The sequence below is a fragment of the Emydura macquarii genome, unplaced genomic scaffold, assembly GCF_026122565.2.
Source record: "Emydura macquarii macquarii isolate MOO-44397 ecotype Brisbane River unplaced genomic scaffold, CSIRO-AGI_Emac_v2 contig_2768, whole genome shotgun sequence".
Lineage (NCBI taxonomy): Eukaryota > Metazoa > Chordata > Testudines > Chelidae > Emydura > Emydura macquarii.
Genome location: NW_027132905.1, coordinates 37,285,068 through 37,302,389, shown reverse-complemented (window position 1 = coordinate 37,302,389; position 17,322 = coordinate 37,285,068). Strand labels below are relative to the sequence as shown.

General features: G+C 43.0%; 1 protein-coding gene across 1 annotated transcript in view; it reads right to left on the bottom strand.

Moving 5' to 3' along the window:
- Positions 1–17,322, bottom strand: part of NPHP4 (nephrocystin 4) — a 99,301-nt gene that overhangs the window by 76,498 nt on the left and 5,481 nt on the right. The window contains exons 3-5 of the mRNA XM_067567095.1: positions 8,041–8,213; positions 7,486–7,550; positions 3,432–3,587 (exon numbers count right to left, since the gene is read on the bottom strand). Coding sequence (XP_067423196.1) covers positions 3,432–3,587; positions 7,486–7,550; positions 8,041–8,213 — 394 coding nt within the window. The remainder of the gene's footprint in view (positions 1–3,431; positions 3,588–7,485; positions 7,551–8,040; positions 8,214–17,322) is intronic.

Sequence of the window (17,322 nt, the reverse complement as noted above, 5' to 3'; positions counted from 1 at the left end):
CTTACTATGCTCGCTTCCCTCCCCATTCAAAGAACAGGCAGAGCAGTTTGCTTTATTTTCTTTTGTGCCATACTCAGTGGCTTTTCAGGAAGGCTAATGCCAAAGAGGTGAGTCTTAAAAGATTTCCCTGAAAGACATCAGACTTTCATCCTCAGCTCCTGGGGCAGGGGGTCCTCAGCACCTTGGCTTGCTGCTGAAAGGTTCTGTTGCCAGTCCTACTATCATCAGCCTCTCGAGTGAGCTTTCCTTCATCCCCGAGGAGATCTCTTTGGGTATACATTTGTTTCAGTAGAATGCCCACTCCAGTTTCCATCCTAGAGCAGCTGGTCTCTGTGCTGCATCATTCACTGCCTCCTTGCCAATCTCTGCTCTGTTTGTCAGTACAGATCCGCAAAAGCAAGATGCAAAAACTGAGAACCAACCCCCAAAAAAGGAAACTAAACGCCTATGGACATTAATAACGAAGGTGTCTTTTACCTAAAGGCCTATTCTGAAATCCTCACTCACCTAAACAGTCCCACTTGTTAACAGAACTATTTCCATAATGAAGGATGCAAGACAACCCTTTATGTGCTCATGGGAGCTGCCTTCACTCCCAGCCCTTGGATCCACACCGGGGAAAATCCGGCCAGGCAGTGGAGGCCCGGCAATGGAGGACATTGCTTTAAAATCTAGCATTAAACATAAGATCTTGTTGTAAAATCATGAATAACTCAGGTACACTGCAAACCATTAGGTCTGATTTTTTTGCCAATGATTTCCCCATATAACTCATAATAAAATAATATAACTTAGCCCAATAAAACCAGCACAGGCTCTGCCTTGCTCAAACAGGCATCAGCAACCCAAGCAGAAGTTGGTTCGTAAAAAACTGGCTAGGCAGTTCCAATGTTCAATCAGCAAACTATAAATTATTATTGCAGTGTCTCTATTTACAAGCAACGGAAACACTGCAGCAGTGAGACATGAATAATTGATCATGCTGTTTGTGAGCAGGCTCTGCTACCACAGGCAAAGCAGAGCTAATGTTCCCTGCAGCTAGAGGGAGGCAGCACAAAAACAAGTCCAGCAGGAACACATGCTGCCTGTCTGGCGTGGGGTTACGGTGCTGGGCCACGCTCACTCCCTTCGCTGCGGAGATTCCAGAGGCGTTAACAGAAGGAGAAACTAGATCGTCACTACATGTAAACTCTTATTGATGGTGTGTCAGCCTCCATTCTGACAACTGGCAGACCCAAGGGACTGAAACTGGCTCGAATTATCTCCCCCAGACACCTTGATGTGGATCTCCACTCGCAACCCCCTTCCTGCATGGCAGGAGGCGGGCTCAGCTGCTAACATGACACCATCCCCTGGGCCACATGAAGGCTGGTCTGCATAGGGGAAGCAGGGTAGGGGGAGAGTGGGCAAGGCAGAAATAAAACTGCACGCAGTCCCACCCTCCCACCTCATGGGGCTTAGGGAAAAAAGAGAGGCCAGGGTTCTATTACCTTTTCTGCAGCACCCCAGTCTGCAGGGCCCAGGCACCGGAGTGGCCAGGAGGGTCCAAAGGAGTCGTGCTGTGGGGAGTACACACAAGGGATACTATGCAAGATGTGGGGTAGAGACGCATAGCTCTGAGCACCTGGCTCTGACCTCCCAAAGCACCTGCAGGATCCATTGAGTTTGGCTGCACCCCTTGGCCTACCCGGGGGGGGGGAGGGAAGCCCCAGTCCCAACCCCCAGAACAAGAGGCATTGTGGGAAGGGATCCCACTTATCCGGGGACGGTCCAGGCCTTCATTATCATGTGTCAACGACAATAAAATCTTCCCAACCACTCTGCAGTTTGGCGTTTTATAAGGGGATGCTCCCTAATCTCCTCATTTACTGGAGAGAGGCTGCAAATTATGAAGACGTAGGACACTGTGTACACAAAGCTCCATACCCTGCTGCTGCCGCCTTTCAGAATGGCAAAACGTAACGTGACCAGAAAAATCCACCTTCAGTTTAAAAACCACCAGAAACCCCAAGGCAACATTCCCTGGAGAGGTGACAAAGGGTGCCGGGGAGCCGGAACGACACACTAGCCTGCAAGTTGTTTTATTTGCCATCAAAAAGGTTTGTTGCGTCTCAGCAAAAAGCTGAGTCCTAGTGACTGTTGCTCTGGCGGCCATTGAGAGACAGAGTTTATGTGAAAATCCTGCTTCTCATGTTTCTTTCTCAGCGGTGGCACCACTGTGGCTTTTTTGTGGGGTGAACACAACATTCTAACGGCTAAATTTCTCATGTATAATCCCTAATTATTGGCACTTAAACAACAGCAGCACATACTGTGCTTCACACACTCTGTGCTGTAGGCACTGCTTGCATCTATTCAATACCTTGGCAACTGATGTGCTGCGTTAGCGGAGGAAAGCAAACGTACGTGTAATAAGGCCGCATTCACCTTGAAATCCCTTCCCACGGAAAACTCTCAGATGAGCACATTATACGCCATGCACCAAATTCTCTAAATCATGTCCCCTTGAAAAACACTCCTCTTTATTTAACTGCACCTAGCCCACTTTTCTAGCTGGACTTAGCATCCGCCTCCCCTTCCAAGTAACCGTATGGGGGTGGAGAAAACAGTAACGTTTCCCTGCTGGTTTCCCTTATGCCTCCTGTGCTGCTAGCATTCCTCAGTGCACCAAGGCAATGTATGCCTTTGTCCGTTTGGGTGTGCCAGGCATTTCTTGTGCCCCACATCTGGCACCTGGTGTATTGAGCAGGAGCAAACCAGCTGTGTTGTAGCGAGAAGCAGCTAGTGCACTTGGCAGCTCTAGTTTGACACAAACCGCAACAGAAGATGTGCGTAACCTTAAAATCAGTGGGTCTGACCCTCCTCTGGCTCACATCAGCATGAGTTCATTGGCCTTCAGGAAGCTGCTCCCACTTTGTGAAGGTGCAATGGCAGGGAAAATAAGGCCCTATAAATAAATACATTTGTACTCTGCAATACTTCCTGGGCACCAGATGTTCTGCAATAATCCCTCCCCCAGTCCCTTCCGCATCCTCTTCCCTTCTCAGTTAGCCTTCCCTCCATTCCCACAGCCACTCTCCTGCTCCTTGATGAGGGGACTGGAGGCTGATTCTTCTCTTCCCATCGAACAATGACCACAGTGGTAGGTGTGTGTTTCAGATCTCCCTCCTCCTGCAGGTAATGACTGATGGGTGGAAAAGGCATGAGGCTTTCTCAGAGAGCTCACAGGGATCAGCTTTGCTAGGAAGATAAAGTCCAGCTAAACCCCCAGAAGCTGGCAGGCCAAGGCCATAATAATACAAATGCACACAAATATTTAAGCGGGCAGAGTCTGGGATAACTCATGAACACCATAGCTTGGTGCTCTGCCAACCTTATTGTCCTGTAGTGTGATTTACACAGGCAGGAATCAGAATGAAAGGATCCCTTACTTGTTTCTCCATGTGTTAGTAGCAAGCCAGGAATTTTCTGCAGCCCAGACACCAGCATGTTCTCAGGAAAAAGGTGATACACGGTCTTCAGGGGCGGGTGTGACTTTACGGTGTACTGAAGGTGAGTGTTCTCTATCGCCGTCATGTATTTATTCTCTAAAGAGGGGAAAACATTATGTAATGTCTGAAAACACAGAGAGACAGACTTACGATGGTGCTATCCGTTGGAGGAAGTGACCCAGTGAAGATATCAATAAATGCCAACTTTATCAGCAAGGCAAAACCTGTTTTTAAAAAGTCTGTTTTCTTCAAATCAGCATTAAATGTAATTAATTTTCATACTTAGTGTTGTTGGGAGTTCTGGGCTTACAAATCCTCACACTGAAACTTCAGGGTAAATGAAAACAATGCATGGGCTCTGGGAGATTATGATTAAGAAATTTAAAATTACTTGGATCTTCTCTTGCTCAGCTGTGAAGGAGTAAGAAGAAAATCCTTCCCTTCTTCGACAGCACTGTAACTAAATGCTCTTGTTTAGGTTGCTCCATTATCGTGTGTGTTTTATGCAAGTCCCCACCTAGACATATCTTCAAAAGACTAGCATTTGAGTCCAATTCGGAAAAGAATGGGGCCTGCACACATTATGATGCACCCCAAATCAGCTATTTCTGTGCCATTTTCATTCACAGTAATAGGCAAGATCTTAATCCATAATAGCTGGCTAGAGCAAGACTCCCTGGGACCCTTGTTTTTAGTTAAACTTCCCTATACTTCTTGTGCCAGCTTTGCTCCCTCTAAGCAGCAAATCATGAGATGGGAAACAGTGAAACTACATCTCTTGCAATTTAATTCCATGCATTCAGAAGGGCAACCCTATTATCTTTGTCCTGTACATCTTTTTATCATGAGTGATTCGTTCTGATGGGAACACATTGTGGTGGAGGTTCAGTTTCCCCTCTGGAGCTGAAATGCAGGAATCAGTGTTACATACCCTGACACGCTGCATCTCCCAAGTGCTTTCAGAATTCTAACAATCATCTTTGCTCTCAAACTGCTACAAGATTTTGCTTCTCATGGGCTTCTCTCACTGAACGTTACGACAGCACCCACGTAAACGGGAAAAACAAGTGCTTTCTTTGAAAAAAACAAGCTAATTCCTTCCTAGGTGATACACTGCCTCTAGTGGCTGGGATCATAAGCATTTGGAAAGGAATATTATTCACATGCAGGTTATTCCTCTGAAATAAACACAAGCAACCTTCTCCGTGCAAGGCTTCAATACTCAGATGACAGACAGCTTTCTAATGGACTGCCACAGCTGAACTAGTGTTCATCTTTTTTCAGACATCATTACTGACCAGCGTCACTGGGCAATCACAAACCCATTTCTGTCCCTTACCATTGAGGCTCAGTCCCTGCATTAGTGGAAACATGTTTGCTTTGTTTGCTAGTACAGAGAGCATTGTTTTCCTTGCTAAGAAAAAAACACTCTCTAGAAGTGACCTTCCACAAAGACCCCCATCCTGGGCAAAAGATGCTACTCAGCTCCTAAATCAGGAAAACAAATCTGACAAGTCTTTTGTGGAGCAGCAACCAAACCTGAGCTGCTAAGTTTTGTTTCAGTTACATTTTGCTTTTGAAAGCAACTTTAAATCTATACCTTAGCCCACTTCCTTTGAGCAAACTGTAAAATAAGTTACTTGAAATTTGCTAAAACTGTTCAGTATATTTCTCTGAATGGTCAGTTGTAGAGGTGGGCCAAAGTCTTAGTGACATATCCAAATTCAAATTCCCCACATTTTGACAACCTGGGTAAGTTCAGTTAAATGGGACCGAGAACCAAACATCTCCTGCATGTGAATCTGCAAAATAAAAACCTACCAAACAATGTTTTGCAAAATTAAAATTATCCCTGGTTTAACCTGTTCTGATTATTTGTACATGTTTTCCCCAGTTTCTAGCAGCAGATATTGTAGTCACGCTGTCATCATTAATATCCCATTACTGTAAGTCCCCCTACCCCCTTCCAATCCCTGATATTTGAAAAAGGAAAGCATGTGTCTGACTAGAACACTAGGAGGCAGAAATCCAATGCAAATTTTTCCACTGATTCTAATGGGCACTGGATTGGACCCTTCATCTCTGCAAACAGGAAAACAGCCTGGTGGAAAGATGCAGGGCCCTGGAGAGCTTGTGAAAAGACTGGTTTTTAAAACCAAAACTGGTGAAAGAGCAACTGAACCTGCTTCCTCTGTTGGGATAACCCGAACGGTTCTCAGGGCAATCAACCACCGCCCAGCTATGCTACAGTTCATGTAGCAAATTCAGTGCCAACCTTCAGGAAAACAGTTCACAAAGGGAAAAGGGCCAGGCATGTTCAGAAGGACAAGGTCCTTGTTACATGCTTTGCAAGGCAGCTTGCTCTTATATTTAATATTTTATAATGCACTACTCCTGCTCTGTGGGCTGTGTTCAATCAATACATATATATAAATAATTGAAGCCCATTTGTGTTTAACTGTTGTGTCAGATTTTCTTGCCAGTATCCACAGAGGAACCTTTTCCATACATTGCCCATCTTTTTCCTCTCCCTGCCTGTACAAATATCCAGTCTGGGCCTGATTGATCCAATCAGCTGAGTGCTGGACTCCACCAAGAACATCTAGCACTGTCTCTTACTGGGAATTAGATACACCCCAATGGTACATAGAACTAATGGGACCACTGACGCATGGTCTTTCTCCAGCTCACGCAGGACATCTGGCACCAGAAAGGACAGATTTTCCTGTGCCTGGGAAATGAGCTCACAAAGAATCCTTTCTTCTTCCTTCAGGATTGCTTTCTGCTGAGTGTTAGCTATTCCCGTTTTCAGTCTGGTTCTTTTCAGCTTAAATATTGGGGTGTCTCACCTCAATGTCTCTGTAGCAAATGCTGCCCACTGCCAGGTAAGAGACAGATTCAAATCCTGGGCTTACCCTTTCATTCTCCTGGATGTGCTGTGGATGTGGCATACTAAGAGAATGCCTCGTGCCCAACAGCTGACTCATGGGCGATCTAGGAGCTCAGTAGGTGAGCCATTGATTGGCCACCCCTGCTTGGAGCTGCTATGGTGAAGGATTAAATATGAGAGGGAGACATGGAGAATCCTCCATTGCAGACTAGAAAATGCAAACAGAGGTGAATTTGCGTGGCAGGGGCACCAAGATAGATAGATACAAACTCACTGCCATGCAAAATAAGTAGAAACCTGTTAAAGGCTGGGATGGGGTTTTGGTGGGCAGATTGTTTTTAGGTTTAATAAAGAAAAAATATTTTCTTAGCATAAATGCAATGGAAGGGACTTCTCTGCATACACTGTGCTCTGGGCTCATTCTTCCTTCCACAGCAGCTGCGTCAAGGATATTATTTGCTTGTTGAGAACTGACAGTGTTCTTGGTTCTGTGCAAGACCCTAAATGCAGAGTCCATGCCTCAAAGAGCTTACAGTCTAAGGCCCTGATCCTTAAGGCAGAGACTCACATCCATGGTTAACTTTATTCACTTCAAGTATAGCCAACAGGACTACTCACGTGCGTTGAGCCCGTGTGAAAGTCTTTGCAGGGTCAGGGCTTAGCAAACGGATGTGCCATCAGGGGATGGGATTTGATCTATGCACCAGAAATTATGCCCCTTTTTTTCCTTACACCCTAACCACTGGCCACTGCATGAACAACAACCATTGACAACAATGTTGTAGAGCACATTGTGACAGCTAGGGCTACCAGCAGCCTCAGCGGACAGCCTCAGATTGCTTCCTACCCCACTGACCATGAGCAATAACTGGCCATGGCCTTGAATCGCCTGGCCCACAGCACAGGGGCATCTCAGAACAACCCTCCAGCACCCTTTTCTTCTGCTTAATTTTGTGCAGCTAACCCTGAACCTGAGCAGCCAAAAGCATCACATGCTAAGACAAAAAACAGCATATGCTACACTGAGCAAACAAATAAGCAGACAGATTACTGACTAGCACGGGAAGGAAGTCAAGTAGTAAGTAGTGTCTCCTGTCTGCTTACGTTCGATAGGGTCCTGGAGGAGTGGATGCAGGAGCGCTCGCGGCGTCCCATGATACAGCTTGAGCCTAGAATCAAAGAGGAGCACAAACCAAACACATGAGCACCACTTGCAAATTCAGCAGCTGCCCTCACCCAACCTGCCACCTCAGGCCTGTTGCTGAGGTGAATAAAGGCCCAGCCCCAAAACGCCAGGGCAGCGGTAGTCCAAGCAATCTTCATCTATGTAGCCAAGAGTGGAAAAAGCCCAACCATATACCCATTTAAAGCACGTACATGAGCCCAATGAGCAGTGTATCCTTCTAAACTTCAGTTCTCCCCATTTTAGAGATGCGGAACTGAGGCACAGAGAGACTAAGTGATTTGCCAAAGTTCATGCAGGAAGTCTGTGGTGGAGCAGGGTCTCCAAGTCCCAGGCTAGCAGCCTAACCACTGGACCACCCTTCCTTTCCAAAGGGAGAGCAATAATTTCATGTTGACCCAGAAACCGGATCCCATTTCGTGAAACGCTACAGCAACTCCCAAGTCCCACTGTCCCTTGTAGCCGGCGCCACCTACCCTCCGTCCTTTGCGGCCACATCTGCTGGGTCCGACTTGCTGTTGAATAGGTGCAGAATTCCAAACCCGCAAGATAGATCCTGGCGGGTCCCCTCTCGCCTCTTGACGGCAGCCACCACTTCCACCACCACAGCGATGCCGGGATGGCTTAAAGATGTGTGAAAATAGATGGTCTGGGCAGAGGGGAGGGGAAAGAACATTGCAGATTTTAGACCTGAGAGGGGTAGCTATTAGCAGCTTAATTTATGTGGCAGCTAGAGAGTAAGGTCCAGGTATAGTCCATGAATATTCAGAAAAACATGCAGACGTGAAATGTAGCTGTCTGGGGAAAAAGCCTCCAATGGGAACTGAGAGAACCACCACTGCTGGAAAATTTAAATCCAGGGAGGATGCTGGTAGATAGCAAATGATCTACATGGACTGGGAGGTTATCGAACAGTAATTTTTCATCTCTCACAGACCGTGTCACTGGGGCACATTTTTAAAAGGGATCCGACTAGAAAGTGTAGAGTTCTTGGGGTCCGTTAACCAAGGGGACTTGGCCTTCTTATGTCTGTGCAATGCCTCGCATATTTTGGGTGCCACTGTCATAAAAAAATAAATAACCTTCAGGTCAGGTGGATTCCCTCCTACGAAGAATTAGCAGAGGAGCTGGAACAGAAAGTGTTAGTGTCTATTCTCACTGCCTGGAGAGTCAGTGCCATGCCTCCGAATGCCCTGACCTCTCCAATGTAGATCCAGGATGTGGCCACCTTGAGGCTATTGACCCTGGAGAACTGGCTGGAGAATGACCCTGAAAGTCATCCAGAAACTAGAGTTGATTCAACAGACAGGAGCCTGCTGGGAGCACATCAAACCATCCCCCACACTCTGCATGGGTGATACCAGTACTGGGCTCTACTTTTAAAGCTCTATGCAGTCTTGTATTCAGCTTCTCATTACATCCTTCTTAACTGCCTTTGAGAGGACACTAAGATTGCTGGCAGGCAGGGTTCATGCTCAGTTGGGAGCGGGGAAAGCATTCCAGTGGAAGTGCCCTCAGGTGCAGAATTCCCAGCTGTCAAAGATCCAGCAGTGCTCGAATCTCCCTCCCTCGGTGAGCACTCTCCTGAGCTGCAGAAATGGCCCTGCTTGCAGGTTCCAGGAATGGTACCACCGAGTCCTCACACCTCAGCACTAATACGGTCCCGGGAAGAGAGGATTTGTGTACTTCTCTCCTACGGAATCCTGCTAAGGGGTGAGAGTGTTGCATGGGAACGGCACCTAGGAGCAACCCTGCCTCTCTCACATTACAGGTGACATTTCACCAGCTTCCATTGAGACATTTAGGGCTAAAGCTAGTAAATGTCACAAAGCCTGAGAATGAAAAACATTGTTAAAATGGCCCGTTTCCCAACCAATATGGATCAGTTATTTATAAGCTGCAAACGCCATAAAAGTACGGTTCAAATGTTTCAGTTGACCTGAAGATATGTGAGTTCTAGGCTAGAAAAAGCAAAGTGACTGAAAAAATCTAAGGCCTATCATGACTTTCACCTCTACTGATGTGAAAGGGAGTCATCCATGAGGATAGAGTAGGATATGGACCTGAGAGTAGAGGGGTGGGGGGAATGTTTGCCAGTGACATGACTGAAAGCCAGGTTAATCCTATTAAACAGTCATTATCATGGTGTCACAGAGAAAACAGTTACTGCAATCGCAGACTGTCAGGAAGGGATAACAAAGAAAGGCATTAAAACACCATCCCAGAGAAATAAATCGTTATTCTATTAACTTTTATTGCAAAATGATGAAATAATGACCACTATCTGCTGACAGGTGGCTGGACAGAGGGAGAATTATGCATTGATTTGCAAAGAATCAGGAAGCTGTTAAAGTGGGTAGGTTATAAAACTAAGTTTACCATTGTCTCCTTAAATGCTAATAAAAGTTTTACTAACATGCTCCTCTGCTTTAAACTCTGCTATAAAGCAGAAATAATCTTCCCAATTAGGGGTCACCTTGAGATCATCACACTTGAACTCTCTGGAGCTCTCTTTTTTTCCCTTTCCACTTCCTTGCAGAGAATTAAACTATGCTCAGTTCTTTGGTTAATAAATTTCTAGAGGGCAATCTGTGCCAGAGAAAAAGCTTGGGAGACTTTTTCTCATGTAGCCAAGAGAGGAACTTAGGGCCTGATTCTCCTCTTGTTCACTTCAATATAAATCAGGAGTCACTCCACTGCAGAATTACACCTGTGTTCTAGGAGAATCAGGCCCTGAATTCCTGAAGGGGAGATGATAAAATGTGGACAGTTCATTAATATGTACACCATGGACCTGTTACACTGGAAGCCAATTGAAAAACTTCTATAGACTCCCCTGGGCTGTTGATCAGGTCCTCTGTTATTGCTCTAGATACAAATTAAATATCACTTGTATGGTTTATTTCAGTCAGTATTTTGTACCTCGTTGCATTTGTAATGTCAACAGGAAACTGCATGTCATTCACAAAGATCAGAAATGTGTCCCAATCCACCATTGAGAAGACTGGCATCAGTCTGTGTACAGCTTTACACCAGTATTGTATTTGTTTCTAGCTAAAATATACTTCTCGAAAGTGAAGACAATTACAATTGTTTACTGAGCAATAGTTAGAAACAAGAGCTGATGGGCTATCCTGGGGGAAAATAATTAAATAAACTTGGAAATATGAAATTTGTATTCATCAGTTAGAATTACATGATTAGAAAATTCAAATCAGGCTCAGCAAATTATCTGTAAAGGATTCATTCTTGTGACAGAATAGATGATATTTTAATTCACATTACCATCACTGCTTATCTATATTTGACAGTTACACTCCATGACGGGATAAACAGATTTATAAATCATTTAAACACACTCTATTCTAATGCTTTGATCTCACATACACAGAGAGGCCATTTAGCCCTCATACCATGCTTTCAATTTTCATCAGGAGTAGCATAATCTAAAGTATGCACCAGATGACATGCTTTCTCTGAGAAGTTCAGAAATCTTCAGCTAACTTCCTTGCAGATATTTATGACTTCTTGAATGCCAGGTGTTAGCTCACCTCACCTCATCTTGTAGGAATCATTAGCCCTGCTCCTGTTTGTGAATAAAGATGCAATTTAAGAAGCAAACCACTTCTTTTCAAAGCCAACGGTATCAGAATAACCCCGGGACATATTAAACACTACGTCACCAGCACAGCAGTGTTTCCCTTTCATATTGTCTGTTTTGCAACGCTCTTTTGCTCCTACATCTCAGCCCTGTTCTTTCTCCCAGAGCTTGCAAAAAACCCACACACACTAACGGACATGGAATCTGCTACTAATCACAATGAACTGCACCACAGACCGCTCTCATGTACCACTCTGGGTATTGGTAACGTCTCACAAACACCTCCACTGATCACACCGACTGCTAAAGACAATGGGCAACTTGTTCAGCTTCCCAACCGCCCTCCATTTTCTTCCCTTCCTTTACAACGCACCACCCCCCTTTGTCAGAGGTGATTAGCAGGCACTGAACTAGAATCTTCCTCAGCTCGCAGAGTCACAGATGTTAAATGCAGCGAGAGGAGGGGCACAGGTGCCACGGGGGAGCCCCAGGCTGAAGGACTCAGGATGAGAGAGCTCTGATCAATTACGGACTGAGCGCCTCTCTGTTCTGCAGCTGGACTAAGTCTGCACATTGGATTACATAGGTTGATAATGAGCCTTTAAACCACGCTGCTTCCATATCTCTCTGCTCTCCTGCATTAGCATCTCCAACAACTTCTCCTCCTCCTCCTCTCACTGCTTTCTCTCAGGGGTTCCCTCCTTCTATCCCCCTGCACTTGCACCTTAGGTGACCTCATTCACTACCAGGGTTTCAAACAGATCTACTGATGTGTCCCAGCTTCTCCACTTCCATCCAGTCAAGGATCTCCACTGGTATGGGTCCCACTGCTGTCTACGGCCTGATACAGGAGAGAACAGCTCAAGGTGACCCCTGCACAGTTCCACTGAATTCACTAGGACTCCACAGGGCTGCATTTGCAGTTATGGCCTTATACATAGCAGAGGAAATTAACCCTGACCATAAATCCACTGCAGCCAATGCAGTTACCCCTGGGATGAAGTCACTCTGTTATGTCAAGCGTAACTCCTTGTGGCAGATCCTCAGCCGGTGTAAATTGTCTGAGCTCCACTGATGTCACTGGAGCTCTGACAATTTACTCTCGGTGAGGATCTGCTCTATCTTTCCTCTAAAACCCACTCCTCTCCTGCCTGCCTTTGTTATCAGTGACAGCTCCACTGTCCCCCGGGCTCCCAACTCCAATGCTACCATCAGTGACTTTCTAGCCTTCTTCCCCAAATCCAGATGCTCATAAAAGTATGTAAACCCTGGACGGAGGCTAGATTTGTCCTTTTCTCCCTGCTTAAAAACCTGGGAAATTAAATGCAACATTAACTAAATAAATGAAGCATTAATGCAATACTAAAATTGTGAAATCAAGCACTTAAAAGTCAGGTAATTCAGAAATTTAAGGTGCTAGCCACAATGTTAATTGGATCACATGACATCTGTGTAGTATTTTCTACTGTGGTTTAATGTAGGTTATTCCTAAAAATGTATGATTTCACATATCATTGTGCATTATTTATACATACTGTAAAGTATACAGGATGTGCAATATAGTTTACTTAATGCTTTGGGGAAAATTTAAATTTTAAGACCTTCCTTATATTAGAGTGCTGGATTTCACAACCATAAAGTTGAATAAAAATTATTATTTTGCATTTAATTAATGAATTGCATAAAGCACACACACACACCTACCTAGAATTCATAAATGCAATTTAGTTTACAGCCTTCAGATGTTTACAAAGAGAAAGTGTGCCCGAATCTGCTAGTGCATGAAATGCTGTTGTTTATCTCTATGTATTGCAGTTTGTCATACAGTTACATTTTTAAATTTAAAAAAAAATCAACACACTGAGTTGATTAATTATTAAAACACCCAGGGAAGTAACATGTCTGCCAATAATATAACTAAATCTAATGCTGATGATACTCTCTTTTAAATAAAGAAAATTAGAGCCTTTAATCTATGTGACACTGCACTCTGGGCAATATTTACCATTAGGATTGGAAAACAAATATAATTAGCCACACCAGGAAAAAGGATGCCAAATCTCATCTCAGATCAGTGCCCATAACAGACAGATGTATATTCTCCTTTGCTTTCATATTTGTACAAACACAACAATTAGTCAGAGTCAGACAATCAGATTGTTATGCTATTTGTGTCTTTAAAAGTACGCCCTAAGGTATTTTCCAAGTTTTTATCCCATATATAAGTGGGGAAAAATTCTCTTTAGTTGATTAAACTTGTACAAAACCCTGTTTTTATGAATTACAAATGTCAAGGTAATGAGAGGAAACTGCTATGCTTGAAGGATGTTGTTAATTTACTTGCAAATTCATTTTCATTCCTAGAGTAGCACTGCCCTCTACTGTCTGATCTCTAACATAATACAAGATGAAACTGGAAATTATTAACTATGCAGTGTTGTAGCGGTGTTGGTCCCAGAATATTAGAGAGACAAGGTGGGTGAGATAATATCTTTTATTGCACCAACTTCAGAAGTTGGTCCAATAAAATATATTACCTCACCCACCTTGTCTCTCTAATCATTAACTATGCCCATTACCAAAAATCAGGATGAACAAAAGGCCTGAGTTTTGCATTGAAATTCAAATTGATTTGACATAATAGAGGCATAATTGTATCCTAATGAGACATCTGAGACAAATCACAGCCATATCCAATGCTTCATTTGTAAGAACTCTTATTGTTCTAAATGTATGAAAAGAAAGGAAAGAGCATATTTCGGAGAAGAATGAAAGGCATCCAAATGGTGATAAATGAACTGCCCCACAGAAGCTTTAATAGGGAAAATATGCATGACAGAAGACAGGGCCACTGGACCAGATCCTGCAAACAATTAGGGCCTGGTTTTCAGACGTGCTGAGCATCCAGAGCTCCCATTGCCTTTGCAGCTAGCGCTGGGTGGGATCAGCATCTGTGAAAAGCAAATGCCCAGCATAACGAACACTCAGCTACTAAATGTGCAAGACTGAGCCACAGAAATTAGCTCCAAGAAGATTGATTAGGTCTAATCGAAAAATCAAGGGAAGGGTTTCTCCATCTATATATTTAAATATTTTCCCCACTAACATCTAAAAATAATCTGATCCAACCCATCTTTATCCACTCTGTATATAAGTGCCCAACATGGCAGAATTGTGCCTCTTTGTAGGATATTATTATCCCTGGAGTAAGAATATTACCAGAAACAGTTATATGTCATAACAGAAAATACAAAATAATATTATTAAAAATATGTAAATCAAAACAGTCACATTGTTATATGACTAACTAATAATCTTACTTTATGCTATTTCAGTAACTGTCTCCATAAAAACAGCTGCTCCGCTGCTCTGAATTGAACTGTTCCAGGAAAGCATTAGTTTGGTCAGTAACCTTAGGACAGCATGGGGGATGGAAGCTCATTTTCATCGACAGAGGCTGGATATAATCTCTTTTGGTCAGCAAACAGCTTATGCTTGTTTAAAAAAATCCTTCTTTGTTTATTTAAAGAGATTTTGATCAAGAATCTTGCAATGAAATGGAGAAGTGCTCTGGTCTATGAAAAGAGCAGCATGTGCCGCTTCTAGGATTAATTGTGCAAGCAGATAAAATTCAGCCTGGTTGTCTCATCTCAAAAGAAGCACAGCCAAAAATAGAAAAGATCTAGGCAAGGGAAATAAAAATTATTAGAGACAGGTGAGACTCAAGAGAGAAGGGGTCCTATAACTGGACATAGAGGCTCTATTGACTGGGTTTATGTCACTTCAGGAGGAATTCAGTGATAAAATTTCTAGACACATTAAATGACTGCTTCTTGGAGCAGCTTGTTTTAGAACTCACAAAGAGAGAGAGGCAATTCTTGATTTAGTTCTAAGTGGAACACAGGATCTGATCCAAGAGGTGAATATAGTTGAACCGTTCCCTAATAGTGACCATAATGTAATTAAATTTATCATCCTTGTAGGGGGAAAAAATGCCAGAAAAACCCACCACAGTAGCATTTAACTTCAAAGAGGAGACTGACACAAAAATGAGGAATCTAGTTAAATGGAAATTAAAAGGAACTATCACAAGGATGAAATGCCTGCACACTGCATGGACATTATTTAAAAACACCAAACTAGAGGCTTGAACTAAATGTATACCTCAAATAAAAAAAACAAACAGTAAGAGGATCAACATAATGCCACCATGGCTAACAACCAAAGTAAAACAGGAAAAAAGGCACCCTTTAAAAATTGGAAGTCAAATCTTCATGAGGAAAACAGAAAGGAGCATAAACTCTGGCAAGTCAAGTCTAAAAGTATAATTAGGCAGGCCAAGAAAGAATTTGAAGAACAATTTGCAAAAGACACACAAACTAACAGCAACAAATTTTTTTAAGAACATCAGAAGCAGGAAGTCTGGCAAACAGTCAGTGGGACCATTGGACTATCGAGGTGCTAAAGGAGCAGTCAAGGAAGACAAGGCCATTATGGAGAAGCTAAATGAACTCTTTGCATCAGTCTTCACTGCAGAGGATGTGGGGGAGATCCCCACACCCAAGCCATTCTTTTTAGGTGACAAATCTGAGGAACTGTCCCAGAAGATCAAGGTGTCAATAAAGGAGATTTTGGAACAAATTGAGGAATTAAATAGTAACAAGGCACCAGGACTCGATGGTAGTCACCCAACAGTTCTGAAGGAACTTGGTTATGAAATTGCAGAACTACTAAGTGTGCTATGTAACCTATCATTTAAATCAGGCTCTGTACCAGAATAGCTGGAGAATAGCTAATGTAATGCTGATTTTTTTTTTTTTTAAAAAAGGTTCCAGAGGCCATACTGGCAATTACAGGCTCGTTAGCCTAACTTTACTACCATACAAATAGGCTGAAACTACAGTAAAGAACAGAATTATCAGACACATAGATTAATATGTTAAGTTGAGAAGAGTCAATACAACTTTTGTAAAGGGAAATCATGCCTCGCCAATCTATTAGAATTCTTTGAGGGCATCAACATGAATGTGGACAAGGGTACTCCAGTCAATATAGTGTACATGGACTTTCAGAAAACCTTTGATAAGATCCCTCATCAAAGGCTCTTAAGCAAAATAAATAGTCATTGGATAATAGGGTAAGTCCTCTCATGGATCAGTAACTGGTTAAAAGATAGGAAACAAAGAGTAGGAATAAATGGTCAGTTTTCACAATGGAGAGAGGTAAATAACAGGGTCCCCCAAAGACCTGTACTAGAACCAGTGCTGTTCAACACTGATTCAACACAATCATAAATGATCTGGGAAAACGGGTGAACAGTGAGAATGGCAAAATTGGCAGACAATACAAAATTACTCAAGATAGTTAAGTCCAAAGCTGACTGCAGAGAGTTACAAAGGGATTTCAGTAAAGTAGGTGACTGCACGACAAAATGGCAGATGAAATTCAACATTGATAAGGGCAAAGTAATGCACTCTGGAAAAATAATTCCAATTATACATACAAAATAATAATTTCTAAATTAGCTGTTACCACTCAAAAAAGAGATAGTGGAGTCATTAGGGATAATTCTCTGAAAATATTCAGTCAATGTGCAGCAGCAGTCAAAAAACCTCACAGAATATTAATAACTTAGGGAAGGGATAGATAATAAGCCTGAAAATATCATAACGCCACTACATAAATCGATGAGAGACCCACATCTTGAATATTGCATGCAGTTCTGGCCTTCTCATCTCAAAAAAGGATATATTAGAACTGGAAAAGGTGCAGAGAAGAGCAATGAAAATGATTAGGGGTATGGAACAGCTTCCCTATGAGGAGAAATAAAAAAGTCTGGGCCTGTTGCTCTTAGAAAAGAGATGACTAAAGGGGGATATGACAGAGATTTATAAAATCATGAATGATGTGGAGAAAGTGAGTAAAGAAGTGTTGTTTACCCCTTTCATATAATGGAAGAACCAGGGATCACCCAATAAAATTAATAGGCAGCAGGTTTAAAACAAACACAAGGAAATGCTTCTTCACACAACGTACAGTCAACTGTGGAACTCATTGCCAGGGGATGTTGTGAAGGACAAAGTATAACTGGGTTCAAAAAAGAATTAACTAAGTCCATGGAGAATAGGTCCATCAATGGCTGTTAGACAAGAAGGTC